Below are 15,490 nucleotides of genomic sequence, written 5' to 3' on the forward strand. Positions count from 1 at the left end.
AATTCGGTGGCATTTAGTGTTCCAAGGTTTATGCTTACGCTAAACTTTTTATTTATTTTTAAGCCACGCATAAATAATCAAGAGCGAAAGGCACATCCATGTCTTTATTGATAAAGTGTTAACTAATGTGTTTGGTAGCAGACATGCAAATCTGGATGTTGCGCCCTTAAATACAAAGTGGACAAGGCAGTATAAATAATATACAATGTGCGTCGTATGCCATGTAAAATAGATACTGTGTATATTTATAAAACACGCTGCTTGGTTTAATGGAGAACAATTAGCACAAAGAAAAATGCCAAAAAAACACAAAGGGGTTGCTCTCCACACACACACCACAATGTGCCCACGCTAAGAGTTTGGTTACTTTTAATACAAAAATATCAGGACAAACATCTTTTTTTTTTTTTTTTTTAAAGAAAACTGATACTGATTCTATAGTGCTCTTCAGTCATTAAGCATTTGTGATAATGTTGCATATTTTAGTCTCTTGTCACTAGGAATAATTAAAATTGCTGAACTGCTTTCTCAAAATGAGCCTGTCGGGGGCAGCACATGTGTTTTCTCAGAGTAGATTCAGTCAAGTAGATTTCAAAAAAGGGGGAAAAATAATAACATTTCTATTTCATGAAATGCTGCAGAAATACATTCAATCACCTAAAGTAAAAAAAAAAAAAAAATTGGTGTGCCCTTATACTTAGTAAACATTACCCTCATTACGGATTACAAGGTTTGGTAAAAGTGAGTTTATGGGATTGCGACAGGGCCACTCTACTATTCATGTTTGTTTCTCAAGCCAAAAAAACAAAAACACCTGAAAGTCGTGCAGTGGTGAGAAGCAAACATCGATAAACGTGAGTGAAAAAGGCAGCGAGAGTTTGTGTGTTGGTGATAGAGAAGCGAGTTCGGGGGAAACCTCCGCTGCGGTTTCGCCAAACAGGTCATCAGAGTAATTGCACTTCCTTGCGTTGGCGTTCCTCTTTGGACCCTCAGGGGGGACGGGCCCCCCTCCCCCGGTTTTATTTTTTGGCCACGGTTTTCGGTTTGCGAGTTGGACCCGCATTGCGACTTGGATCGACAGTGTGTACTGGTGAAGACGCGTTGAGGTAAGTGCAAGTTTTCTTTTCCTCTCGGGAGAGTTCTCCTGGTGTGAACAAGCTCTGCCCCTCCGCCCCCTCCATAAGACTTCATCAGTGGAGGTGAGTTTGACGCAGTGGTCCCAGTGGATGAACATGAGGCCTTCACACAGGATGGGCCTGGAGGTGTGAGGTGGGGTCGTATCAGCATGTGGATATGAAAGCAGGTGGAGGAGGTGGGGTTGGGGGGGCGGGGTGCCATCTGTCTTTTATTTGGGAGGAAGGGGGGGGGGGGGGGAAACGCCGCACTTCCAAGCGAGGTTAACTGTCAGAGAGAGAGGGAGAGAGAAGCAGAAAGCGAATGTTAGATTAATGCCAGATGATCGGTGTGCGATAAGGAGCGTAGTGGAATGTGGATCGTTGTGTTCTTATTATAGTCACTGTCAACCAAGACAACCAATGTATTGGAAAGCAAGGACTGGGATCATCAGACCCATTTTTTTTGAGCAATTACATTTTGAACACTATTGAAAGTTCAAAAAAACGATCCACATCTTCGACCGCTAAGAACACCCGGTGGTTCAAGGATACTGGCTCGTTTCACCACCACCACCACCACCACCACCACCAAAACCACCACGTGTCTCCCAATGGGGCGTCAAAAAACACAAAGGACAGAGAGTGGGTTTTCAGGTGTAAACAAGGGCACGCACGCATTCGGGGGTTCACATGGGAACGTCTATGGGTAAAATAAGCCCGCTGGCAGTCATGACGTGTGCCAATGTCCGCCGCTGCTGTCGTCTCGTCCCCTGGTCTGGGAGCCGTTGGACCTGCGGGGGCTGAGGTGAAAGGGGGAGGAAGGTTCCAGCCGAGCCGCTAAACTGGACCTCCCAAAGGATGACCGCTTTAATGAGCCCAGATAGTGACACCACTTCAAATGACATTTTTGCGGCAGACTTGCTACTTTCCTCCAATGTATTCTTTGAGTTCCCGCCGTAGTTTTGTCTGTTCGGACATGATTAACTATTCTAGATTACAACCTAATCCCGTTAAAGAACACTAATACTTTAAGTGCTATGTACCTATCTATATAACTGACATAAGGAAATTAACATGAGCCATAGGATCAAGTATTTTTGTTGAATAAATGATGATTTCAAGTGTTTCCTCTGTTTCCCATTGCTCGTAACCACGTCTTCCAATTTCTTTTTCAAGACAAATGCTTACACCCCTTGAGAGTCTTTGCACTTCCTGAGGTCAATTATCTCTTGTTAAAGTCTTGATCTCCAGAACGACTCCAACATTTGTCCACGGCGTCAGCCGATGTCGGCCAAAACTACTTGTAGCGTCGTTCATTTCAACCATGCCCTGGAAACTGGCCCCGGTTCCTACTTCAGAGAACTCATTAGTTTTTCCAAATTCTAATTCATTACAACGTGCTACATTTGGGATGGAGTCTCGAGGAGTCTTGCTGCTACTATCAGTCAAAGCCACTGCACTGCACCGCACACACGGCAGTCTTTCACCCCGGGTGCTCATCAGAAATGAAGAGACAAACAATCGCCATCGACCTCATCCAACAGCCAGTGCCAGTCTTGGAGCTCAAAGTCAAGTAATCTGAAAAATGAGATGAACTTTGATTGAAGAATGTAAATATTTTGTCAACCTAAGGGACTGACTTGCTGTTTTCAAAGCAGTGTGACCCGACACATCTCCCAAAGAAACTCGTCGTCATCGGAGACCTTTAACATTCAGGACGTTCAGAGATGCTCGAGTTCTGCGAGGATAGAAAAGAGAAAATCCGCCAGCTGCTAAAATTCTCTGGGGTAATCTGTGCTGAAGCCTCAATATGACGTCAAATCACAAAATAGCTCCTATAGAGAGGGAAAAACAAGTCCACATCTACATTTCAGTCTCACATCAACATTGTGCTCGCTAGCATCTTAGCATTGCTAACACCCTCATGAAACTTTAAGGACAGCTTCCTGATACTAAACTAAGCCGTGACCTTAGAGGTCCTGGAGGTTGTTCCTCACCTGCTCTTGCCAGGAGGCAGCTGTCTGCTGGGCCTCCGCATGGACTGGCTGGGCTGCACCTTCATGGAGGCACGCGGCGAGGAACGGGCAAAGTGCTCGGGCGCCGGCGGCTTCTTGGGGATCTTCTTCACCAGCCGGCTCACCCACTTCTGCTGCTCTTCCTGGGACATGGCCAGCAGCAGCAGGTTCTTGGCCGTTGACACGTCGTAGTTGACTGGGGGGGACGACGACAGGAAACGTAATGAGTTTTTTTTATAAAATGTTCCACGTATTAAAGCACCAGTATACACGTGTTGAGAAAGAGAGGCGAATAAAAGGCAGATGTCTTGAGTTTGCATGCAAGAACCCCACTGGTACTTGGCAGTTTTCCAGTATTTGCTGGTCCAAATAATATACGGCTACCTGTCGGTCGATCTCCTGCAGGTCAGTTAGACTTTTCTTTTCTGGTTCATTACACCATACCCTGGTGAACACACTTCTTAATGACTATGCTGAGAACGGTGATCAGTGTATCACCTGTTGTTTTTTCTAAAGCCCTTGCATAGTCTGAAGTTCACCGTGTTATTTAGTTACATTCATAACCTCCATGTACTGTATGTCTCTCCTCGTCATTTTTATGACACTCCAGAATTCCATCGGCCTCAGTGCATGATACTAATTTCGTAGGTCAAATCACAATGACATCACGGTACACATCTTTAGTTCAACACTACGGGGGGATCCCCCAAGCGGGTGGAGGGGGTTTGCGGCGGGCTCCGCCCACCTCGGCAGGGGGTGATGACCTCCTCCTTCTTGTCCATGTGGTCCTTGTGGCACTTGATGTGGCAGCGGCGGCACTCGAGGGCCGGCGGCGGCTTGAACATGTTCCACAGCGGCTTGGTGCAGGCCTCGCAATTGGTGGGGAAGTGGTAGAGCGTGGGGATGAACTCGTGGCCCTTGTGGCAGATGTAGCTGGACTTCTCCCCGATTGGCAGCGGCTCCCCGGGGAACTCCGGCTCCTTCTTGCTCTCGCCCTCGTTGGCGTAAAGGATCTGGAACGGGGGACATTTAGATTGTTTTGTTTAGAGAAGCTAAGTGAATAAAGACTGGCCGACAGCAGGACTGGGAGAATTTGATGTCTTGAAAGCGACTGTTTTTATGATGTCCAGCAGGTTTGCTTATTGCCACCTATATTAATTGATTTATTTATTTATAAACACGCACTTATAAAATTCTTCATGCAGTTGTCAAGTACCTGTCCCTATTCAACTGGTTTCATACGAAATGAATGACATCTTTTAACTGTTTATTTTTTAAATATATAAATGACTTTGTAACCTCTGTTTACTGTAGTTTTCCACAAAAATACAAATCTAGTAGATATTTTTGATCTAATATCGAAAGAAATGTAGGTCTTATTTTCTTAATAATTGACTTCCTTTCCTTAAAGCAACCAAATTGTGCATCACAATACGGGAATTGTTCATTTCATGACGTTACAATAACACTAAGGTAAATAGATTACACTAAATGAGATACATTACACTGAACACACACACCTATTCATAAAACGCGTTGAGCATGAGCACCCACTCGCCAGATCGGTCTATTTGTATTTATTTTCCCTCCCCGCACTGTATACACTGCGTAACGGTGGGGGGCGGCCACAGTGCACCTCACTCTGCTTGCCTGTTCCTAAGTCGGCGGCAGACACACACACACACACACACACACACACACACACACACACACACACACACACACACACACACACACACACACACACACACACACACACACACACACACACACACACACACACACACACACACCAAAGACATTTTGGGGACAGTGACCTGGAATATCCTGGGAATCTCTTTGGAGTCGGCCCGGTAAACGTCCGTTTGAGTGACGGGCCTCACGTGAAAGAGTTTGCTGCAGGAGAGAGAAGTGTTTGAATCAACACGTCTGGTCCTTTCCCATCAAGTATTAAGGTCTCACGCTGTACTGTACTCACTCTATGTCCAGAACCATGTAGGGGATGGACTGCTCCTTGTCCTGTTCGCTGTTGTAGAAGAGAATCTTCTTGCTGCTGACGACGACATACTGCAACAACACAAAACAACGTCCACGTTTCATCGACATTTGAGGAATTTTTTTTGGCTGGTCAGAGGTTGGAGTAGAACAAGGTAAATTTTCCACTATATTTTCCACTTTGTTTGTCTTCTGCTCAGTAATAATGCCAGAGAACCGCAGCCAAAAATGTCCTAAAAGAAGCAAACATTAAAAAATGTGGTGCAGATATGTACAATTCAATGAGAAAGACAGGCTTGTGCCTCACAAAACTTTGGTGTTCCTGGCTTTGCTTTATTTTTCATGGATTCTCCTTCGCTCTCAATGTTTTCGGTTTTGCATTTCAACCCCTTTGACATTTTAGCGTTTTATTTTGCCCGGTTCTCAAAACTCACGGTGAAAGAAATTATACAGCTATCTATCTTGCATGACTGTTGTTTTTGACATTAAAGCCATGTACTCTTTAAAAAAATATATATATATTACATAGAACCGATATCTTTTAAAAGTAATACATTTTTCAACATTTTCAGCGTACCCCCTGCAGTACACCTAGGGGTGTAAGTACCCCCATTTGACAGAGGACTGAAACTTCCATCTTTCCTTTCCCCATACCTTCTTTTCCCATCCAAACTTCTTGGTGTTGTTTCGGACGGGGAGCGAGAGCCATCCCTCCAGCCTCGTTTCTAGAACCAAAGAAGCCAAAACATCAGATTCTCGGCAATCCACACCGCTCCGGTTGTTTCCAGCAACTCTAGCTGCTGGAAACGGATCCAGACACGGTTAGCTCGGCGCTAACCTGTGTAAGAGTCCTCCGTGTCGAAGTCGGGCCCGCTGCAGACGCTGGCCGAGTCCATGGACTGAGCGCTGAGCGACTGCAGGCGGTTCCTCAGCTGCTCGATGTCGCTGTCCTTGCTGTCCAGAGCCATCTGCAGCTCCACGCGCAGCTGGCTCTCATCCTCCAGTTGCTGCACGTCACAGAGAACACGCTCAGAAACAGAAAGGACGGGTCCAAAAAAACCCCCAAAAAACCTCCTTGGAATCACAAGAGATGGGAGACCCACCGCCTGTAGGTCGTTGATCTCCCGCTGGTACTTGATGATGGTGCTGTTGAGCTTCTCCTTCTCTGACCGCAGCTCCAGCTGCAGCTTCCGGTTCTCCTTGTCCTTCCGCTTCAGGTCCGTGTCGTTGCCACGCCGGCTGCCTCCGCCGCGCAGCTCCTTGAGGTTGAGGATCTCCGCCAGCTTGTTAACCGCCTAACGAGAGGGTTTTCTTTTACTTTTTACACACACATATACACAGTCTAGTAGAGTCCACGTGTAATCATCTGGAGCCCAAGATCATCTGTGGTCATCTAGATGATTCATGATTTAGTTACAAAGCAAATTCATTGGGTTTGTCTTGAAATATTGTTACCGATATCTAGTGCGTTCTTAAAAGAAAAGCTTTTGTCCTGCCTAGCATGTGAAGCAAAAAAACAGGTAAGCATGAGATATGGGATGACATTTTTGATCAGATTCGAGAAGATAATGATGAAAATTTGGGATCCCCTTAGTAATTCCCTAGGCAATTCATAACAGCAACATAAAAATGGTAAAAAATGACAAATAAAATATATAGCTGCTGTTAAAAAAAACCAAAACAATCTATTGATAATTGTTTTTTTCCCCCATCAATTTCAATTTATCTATGAGATTAATAAAGATCATATGTATTACAAAATGAGTTAAAAAGGTGGTCATTTAAGTTGCAACCGACGACATGATGCTTGTTAGAAACATCTTTACCCTTCAGGCCTAAGCGTAAATTTCCCTTTAATATGGAACAAAGACCGACGTTGCCAATTCCCTTAAATTAGAAATAGAACAGTCAACATGTTTTTATTCATCAAACCTCACTTGAACAAATATTTGACGTATAAAACTTTGATAAAAAAGTGCTTTTTTATTCGTCTCACCTGCGTTTTGAGCGTCCTCTCGGACTGCAGCTGCTTATCGTAGGTCTGCTTCATCTGGTTGATCTGCTGCTCCCAGTCCTGGCACTTGTCGCTCTCTGTGAACACCGGACAAGATGTCAAACCTCTCTATCTCAGTATGCATGCTGGGTTTTTATTAATGGTTTTTTTTTTAATACATCTTTTTTATGTTTTGAATACAGAGCCAAGAAAGGACGGATTTACCCTCCAAGGTTTCTTTCAGCTTGTTGTTCAGCTCTTCCTTCTCATTGGCCAGATTGGCCACGTCGCTGGTGAGGGTGCGGTTGGCCTCCTCCAGCTGCAAAGCACGAGGAATGTCTGACTATTTTGGATATCGACATTAATATAGATATAATCTAGATATTGAGATGAATCGAAATGAATTTTGGCAATATTGTGTAATAAGTAATTTTCCAAACTTCATGGACTGTGCTAGGTGTTCTAATCAATGCCTCTAGCTGCTGGCTGGTATTATCCACATCACTAATGAATGCTTCTCAAGTATTTCTGCCGTGTAAATTGTAAAGAATTGCTCTAACTTCCCTCCGACATAATTTTATTATTTTCTGTTGGATTGCGTCTGATTCCGTCTTCCCCGTAAAAGCGGCAGAAACGCACCCCAGACTCTCCAGCTGGCGGCAAATGTTATGCGTAAAAATGACAAAAGTGAGTTGTCAAATCGATCACAATTGCATCCAATACTTTGAGCTCAACTTCATCATCGGTTTGAGGGTTTATCAGATTTGTCAGTTTCTTTCAAATTCATTAATATCTTCTTAAAGCCGCAACAATCATCTCCATCTCATAACAGCGAGCCAGCTCAAATATAAAAGAAAAGAAAAAAACAAAGAAAAATGTCTTCTTACCTCAAATAATAATACATAAATAACCAATCAGCTCTTAGCTTAAACTGTTCAAAGGCATTAACACTGTACTGTTACCACAATTAAATAGCATTAGCACCAATCACTCCTCTCTTCGGGACTTCCTAGATCTTTCGTGTCCACTCTAAGGGCGATCCCATTAAACCCCCAAACTGGAGGTTTTTTTTTTTCCTATCTGGTCTTCTGGAATTTCCCAACAAGGCAACAGGTCGCAGAGGAGGCGCCGACTCACCGAGGCGATGGTGATGTCCTTCTCAGCCAGCTCCTGGCGATGGCGGGCCATCATCTCCTTCAGCTCCAGCTCCTTCATGATCTTCTCCTTCTCAAGGTCCGAGTATTGCTCCTCGGCGATGGAGCGCGCCAGCTGCTCCTCGTCCGCCTTGGTCAGAGTCACCTCCAGCTGGGACGCCAGGGAGTCTCTGCGGGCGGGGCAGACAGCGGGACGCAGGTTGTTTCAAAGCACAGAGGTTGACACAGGCGCGGTCCAGGGGCCGTTCATTGGTGTTGTTATGAACGTGGAGCTCACCTCTCCTCCTGCAGCTCCCGCTGAGCCTGCTGCAGGTCTTTGTATAGCTTGTTCTTCTCCTCGCACTCCTCCTTCAGCTCCCGCACCTGGGTCTTGTACAGCGTCTGGGAAAACAACAGAGGCCACTCAAACTTATGCTTAAACTTAATGACGCTTACGGGCAAAAAATAGATTTCACGTATTCGTGTGGACGAGTACAGCGGAGCTTCTTGAAAATGGAAAAGTCTCTCCAGCTTTAGGAACGGCGTCCATACAGAATCACGTATGACTGTTATGAAGAAGCTCAGTAGGCATGATGACCGTAATTGTTCTTCTGTGGCATTTGACGAAAAGTTTTATGACTTATCATCGCCCCCTACAAGCCCGGCATGCTTATGAGGGAGTTTCAAAATCTTATCTTAGCGTTCTCGCGTGGACGGAGATTTTTTTGAAGTTATAATTTCTATTATTGTTGTTGTCTGCAAATCCTAATTAAAATATAAATCATAAAAAAATAATAATAATAATGTTTTCAGAAATATCCATACAGTTTATGTTTGGATGACAGGCCTTTATCTAATACATAAGATGTGCGACATAAGCATAAAGGATTGCATTATAAATATTTTTTTTACTCATAATGTTGTACAGTGCAACATAAAAAAACAATGATAACACAATGAATTTGTTCTTGTTTTTTTTTAAAGGCTTGACCAATCCAGCCCAACGCTAAGCGACGGTTAATACTCTAAACGACACCGACGGTGCATTGCATCCCACTTGGTCAGTGATGACTCCGCTTCAGCAGCTGAGTCATCACTGACCAAGTGGGATGCAATGCCGAGTCATGCAACGTTAAACAGACTCACAGAGAAATACTGCTCGGCTTCCAGCTGGTCCTGCAGTTCCTTCATTTGGCCGTCTGTGTCCTGCCGCTCTCTGTGGAGAAAACAGTTTTCATATGTATCTATTAAGCCAGGAATAAAGTCATATCTTCACAACTTTTTTTTTGCTCCTCAATTCAAATGTTGATATTTCTACATAGCGGTTTATTCTGTCTCATCAGTACTTCCCCTTAAATGAAAAAAATTGGACAAGGGAATGTTATCAGACGCACAAGGAAAAAAATAAAAGTAATCCTTCTCTTTAGAATTCAACCCCAGGATGAAAGAAATAACTAACGGAATATATAAAAATAATCTTCTAATCGAACTATAAAGGATGGAAACTCTATTTCTGTCCATATCTCGAAATGTCTGTCTGTCCTTTGATCATTATCTCGACAACCGTTCATCTGATGTACTTCACACTTGGTGATTGTATTGCTGGGAACCCCAGGACGTGCAAAATTAAGAAAATTTCAATTAACAGCAAACAGCGAGCCAGTAGGGGGTGGGGCTTCAGGGCGCTGCGACTTAGTCACAAAGGCTACGTTCACACTGCAAACCTTAGTGGCCAATTTTTTTGTTTGGCTGTTCACATTATTTAAAAAATTTGGCCAATATCAGATTCCAGTGTGAACTGGTCACGGAAGTAAACATGTCGGGCAAATGCACCGCGGCCCAGCGTGGTCCACAGCCTGGAGGTTGTTGGGCAGCTTGTGACCGTGTACCTCGGCTCAAGGTCGCTGATGAAATCTTTAAATCAAGACACGGGCACCTGGCTTTTTGTATTTCCACCAATAAAGTAATTAGTAAAATAAAATACATCCAAGATAAAAACAAAATGCGCGCCTCAATCGCTCTAGCTGCGCGCACACACCCACCCACCCACCCACCCACACACCCACACACCCACACCTATTCATAAAACGCGTTGAGCATGAGCACCCACTCGCCAGATCGGTCTATTTGTCTATTTATTTTCCCTCCCCGCACTGTATACACTGCGTAGCGGTGGGGGGCGGCCACAGTGCACCTCACTCTGCTTGCCTGTTCCGAAGTCGGCGGCAGAATTACGAGTTTATTCTCAAAACACATGACTACTTTTTTTGCGTGACCCTAACACTCTTTTATTGTAGATGTATTTATTTTCCTCAATGCGTAACAGGGAACACTCAGTCACCCCCTGTCCTGGTCCGTGAACAGTCACTCTCTTCTCTCCTCCTCATCCGTGAACTCACTCACAATCTTGTTTTTTTGTATGAAAGGGTAACTCCAAACAATGTCCAAATAATTAGGTCTGGACATTATCCGGACTGCATGTGTGAAAGCAGAAAGTCTTACATTTTGAACGGCATAGAAATGCACTAGGTTCACTGCCAGCTTTATTTAATTTGGTTCATGAGTTATGACCACATCTTTCCAGTTTATTATTTATTTTGTTAAGTTTTTTAGGTCATATATTTTGCTGTTTATCAGTAGGTTTAGTGAATATTGTCATATTTTATTGTGTATAGCTCAGTGTACAGTTAGATTTTAATGTACATTTCCACATTTTCCTTAAATGTTTTATTCCATTGTTTTATTATTATTGCCTATTTTTTATGTAAGCTGTTGTTGACATTGCATTTTCTCTTTGGGGATGAATAAAGTACCTATCCATCTAAGTAAAATACAAAATGTTAATGAATGAAATGAAAGAACAAATCATTTAAATGAAAAACTGAATGGAAAGTGAACGCAGCACTCACTTGCGCAGCTCCTGGTTCTGCTTCTCCAGGCTTCTCTTGATGTCCAGCAGGTGGTTGTTCTCCTGCTTCAGCTGCTTCTCCGAGGTGCGCAGCCCGCTCAGCTGCTGGTTCTGGGCCTTCAGGTCGTTCTGTGTCAGGCTGCGCTTCTGGCTCTCCTGCTCGATCCGCAACGTCAGGTTCTTTACCTGCAACGCGAAGGCATTTAATGGGCAGGAAACGTGGCTCATTGAGAACATGGTCAAGATGGAAATGTTGGTGTTCATCCTGCTTTTTTTTTTTTTTTTTTTATTGATTGACCGACCATTTTTATTCCTGATATTTAAGAAATACACAAAAAATAACCATTAAAAATAAAAACGTAACAAAAGAAAATATTTTGGCAAACTCTTCACAATAAATAAATGTCCGAAAACAAGCAGGATTAACACTGACTTCACTCATTTACTCCTACCTCTATTTGTTATACTCTTTATCTAATTTACCTATTAACATCAATTTAGTTTGTTGTTAGTATATATTCACATAAGTCCTTATTTGATCATCTGAAGCCTAAGATCATCCACAGTGTTCTAGATGATTTATAGTTTAGTTGTCAAACTAATTAATATGGTTTTTTCACACATTTCAGCACAAAAGGGAGAACTCAAGAGACCAGGTGAGAACTCTGTAGTACACACACACACACACCTCCTCGCTGAGCCAGTCCTTGTGTCTGCGCAGCTCATCCAGTTTCTGCAGGGCCTGCTTGTAGTCGCAGTCCTTCATGCTGCTGTGCTTCTCCAGCTCCAGCATGCGGTTCTCCAGACGCAGCTTGGCCGCACGCTCCTCCGCCAGCTTACGCTCCAGCTCTGAGGAAGAAGGGAGGGAGAGAGACAGGGAATGGATGTAAGCAACACAGACCCTAAAGTGGGGGGGAAACAACATTTTAGTGGGGTGGGGGTGAGTTCTGGGAAATTAATTGGACCTTGTGTATCCCAGAGCTTGTACGACTTCACCTTATTATGTTCGTGTATTTATCTATAGGCACTTTTCCAGGAATAGGCAAAATAATTATCAACAAAGAGGAAAACAAGGTTTCTTTGATTCATTTCTTGAACTGCGCTGTAACTTGCATGCATTCTTTGTATTCAATTTTTTTTACATTATACATTCTATGTCCTTTTATAATGTGTTTCTTTTCTTTGTCTCAATGATGAAAAGATTAAATCTCTCTCGCACTTGCAAGTGTGATGATCTAATATTCATATTGAAATTGCACAGATTTAACTAGAATCCTTTAGTGTACAGCATCAGAGATTTTCTGTTTGAGTAGCTCTGGATGGTGCGTTCTCTCTCTGGCAGGGTTCATTCTGGTACTAAAAATGAAATTCAAGGAATTCAAGTACTTTTTTAAGCACTTTAAGTACTTAAACACTTTTAATATTTAGGGATCAATCAATCAATTTGAATGCGATCTTCATTTATTTAAATATAATATAAGCTTAGGGTCATTGTCTATTATTTATACTATCTATTTTATATATATTATTAATCTTATTGTCATCTTATATTAAGTGTCTACTTCCAGTCATGCTGCATAATCTACCGTATTTTCCGCACTATAGGGCGCACTGGATTATAAGGCGCACTGTCAATGAATGGTCTATTTTCGATCTTTTTTCATATATAAAGCGCACCGGACTATAAGGCGTATTAAGCGAAACAAAACAGTCAGATAAGTCAGTCAGTCAAACTTCACATAACTCTCAACATTGTTCAAACGTTTATGAGCGTATTTACAATAACTCCCGACCTTGTTCAGTTGTCACACGTAAAAAAAACAGTCTGATACCGCTAAATCAAACATTAGCGTATTCACAAAAACTCTCAAAATTGTTCACTTATAAACATGTAAAATACAACACAATACACTCATTTTTTCAGTTCATTCCTCGTCCACAAATCTCTCAAATTCTTCATCTTCAGTGTCCGAGTTTAACAGTTGGGCGATTACGGCATCCAGCATGCCCGGATCCCTCTCGTCATTATCCGAGTCAGTGTCGTTGCTGTTACCTGGCGGTTCAGTGATGATTCCTGAACCCTGTTATCTCCACAGTGCGGTTCACGGGGATATCAAAGGTGAGGGGAACCTCGTCCATGTTGGTGATGTGCTCTGGCCGGATCTTCTTTTCAGTGATCTTGTTTTTGCAGTATGCGCGGAAAGTGGCCAGCTTTTCTTCCGAGACGGTAGTTCGTGTGCGGATGGAGAGAAGCACCAAGAAGGAACGCCTCGAAAGTCATTGATATTCATGTCCCGTGCTAACACTGTTGCCTTCAGTCGAATAGAGACTGTAGAGACGCTTCTACCTGCTGCTCTCTGTTCAATAACCCACTGTTCAATTTTGTCCTCTAACTGTGGCCATCTCGCTTTGTTCCCTCTGAAACTCTGTGTGGTCTTCTTTACTTGGCGCAGGTCATCTTCTTGCTTCCTCCACTTCCGTACCATTGATTCATTAATGTTGAATTTTCTCGCAGCTGCTCTATTCCCATGTTCTACTGCGTGACTGATTGAGTTTGAAGTCCGCGTCGTAAGCGTGTCTCTTGACGTGCCATTTTGGGGTCCTTATACACACACACTGTAATATTATGGTGAAGCACAGTATGTATGTACTCCCCGACGCTCCTGACTACGGTAGCCGTAATGCTGCAAGCGGTGCGGCTTTGTAGTTTACCAAAGTCTTACTAAAACATGTTGACAGAGCGCCGTGTACCACACAAAATCGCTTCGAGGTCAGTAAGCACAACCAGAATGAATCCATATATAAGGCGCTCCGGATTATAAGGCGCACTGTCGTTTTTTGAGAAAATTAAAGGCTTTTAAGTGCGCCTTATAGTCCGGAAAATACGGTATGTCCTAAAACCGATTCTGAAAAATGTTTATTACGTTACGATTTCAATAACAAAACCAGGGTGAATATCACAGGTTTCAATGATCGCTGGTTTCTGAGGCACTTTTCAAGGACTTTTCAAGCACTTCAGCACAAAATGGGCTGTTTTCAAGGGATTCCAATTCTTAAATCGAAACAACGAAATTCAAAGCACTTCCAAAACCCTGCTCTGAGCCACAAATATTTGAAAAGAAATATCCCAGCGTGCGTGCGCAGCTCTCCTTACCCTTCATGGATTCGGACTTGGCTCCCTCGATGGTCTCTGTGATCTTGCTCTTGTCGGCCAGCCGCGCCCTGGTGGCCTTGTGGGACGACTCCTCCTGCTCCAGCCCCTGCTGTAGCAGCTTCAGCTTGTAGGTCAGATCGATCTCCTTGTTGCTCTTCTCCTGTTGACAAATTGATCGCACCGTACAGTGCTTACTACCAAGGCAGAGAGTGAAGGAACGGCAACTAGGAGAAGGTTTTACGCAAACGGTCGACACGGAGGAGGAGCGGAGGCCTTTTGGCTTTTATCTTAACTTTACCATAACTTCCTTTTATCTTCCTCTAATCTTTCTAAGATCTCAACTGCTCAAGGGGTTGGAATTAAAATGGTCACAACATATAAGTATTTAGGTATTAATATTGATCAGAAATTATTATTTAATTCACACATTGAAAACCATGTTTCTAGGTTGAAACTTAAATTAGGTTTCTTTTTTAGGAATAAATCCTGTTTCTTCCTCCTGGCAAGGAAACACTGGGTTTCGGCAACTTTTTTACCTTTATTGAAGACCTGAAATTGTCTGAATTGATAACTATGGGGGAATTGAAATCAATTTTAAAGGATCCTGAAAATATATATCTTTGTTGATGAGATTGCTCCTTAATTGTCACTGAAATCGCTTTAAAAACCGGTTTATGCATTGTAACTGGATTCTTGTCCCTGACCTTGTATTGCATTTTAATTGGATAGTGTTTTTACTTGTTTGCAGTATGTGACAGTTGTATACACTGATCAGCCACAATATTAAAACCACCATTAATAACCACTTATATTGTGTAGGTCCCTCTCGTGCCGCCAAAACATCTCTGACCCGTCGAGGCATGGACTCCACAAGACCTCTCAAGATGTCCTGTGGTTTTTGGCACCAAGATGTTAGCAGCAGATCCTTTAAGTTACGAGGTGGGTTCCCCATGAATCAGGCTTGTTGTTCCAGCACATCCTACAGATACTCCATCTGATCCTAACCCTGGTCATCCACATGATGTTAATAAAACATGGTTCATCAGACCAGGCCACCTTCTTCCATTGCTCCATGGTCCAGTTCTGACGCTCACGTGGCCATTGCAGGAACTTTCGGTGGTGGACAGGGGTCAGCATGGGCACTCTGACCAGTCTGCGGCTACGCAGCCCCATACGC

At 43.3% G+C, this 15,490-nt stretch overlaps 1 protein-coding gene across 1 annotated transcript in view; it reads right to left on the reverse strand.

Annotated features, from left to right (window-relative positions):
* Positions 1-99: 99 nt before the first annotated feature.
* Positions 100-15,490, reverse strand: part of rock2a (rho-associated, coiled-coil containing protein kinase 2a) — a 42,861-nt gene continuing 27,470 nt past the window's right edge. Inside the window, exons 17-32 of the mRNA XM_080012383.1 lie at positions 14,314-14,473; positions 11,848-12,008; positions 11,161-11,345; positions 9,398-9,467; positions 8,550-8,653; positions 8,256-8,442; positions 7,344-7,437; positions 7,122-7,216; positions 6,229-6,420; positions 5,964-6,132; positions 5,780-5,850; positions 5,109-5,197; positions 4,948-5,026; positions 3,876-4,143; positions 3,113-3,326; positions 100-1,401 (exon numbers count right to left, since the gene is read on the reverse strand). Coding sequence (XP_079868509.1) covers positions 1,398-1,401; positions 3,113-3,326; positions 3,876-4,143; positions 4,948-5,026; positions 5,109-5,197; positions 5,780-5,850; positions 5,964-6,132; positions 6,229-6,420; positions 7,122-7,216; positions 7,344-7,437; positions 8,256-8,442; positions 8,550-8,653; positions 9,398-9,467; positions 11,161-11,345; positions 11,848-12,008; positions 14,314-14,473 — 2,142 coding nt within the window. The 3' untranslated portion in view covers positions 100-1,397. The remainder of the gene's footprint in view (positions 1,402-3,112; positions 3,327-3,875; positions 4,144-4,947; positions 5,027-5,108; positions 5,198-5,779; positions 5,851-5,963; positions 6,133-6,228; positions 6,421-7,121; positions 7,217-7,343; positions 7,438-8,255; positions 8,443-8,549; positions 8,654-9,397; positions 9,468-11,160; positions 11,346-11,847; positions 12,009-14,313; positions 14,474-15,490) is intronic.

Source organism: Zeus faber (assembly GCF_960531495.2).
Source record: "Zeus faber genome assembly, chromosome: 13".
Classification (NCBI taxonomy): domain Eukaryota; kingdom Metazoa; phylum Chordata; class Actinopteri; order Zeiformes; family Zeidae; genus Zeus; species Zeus faber.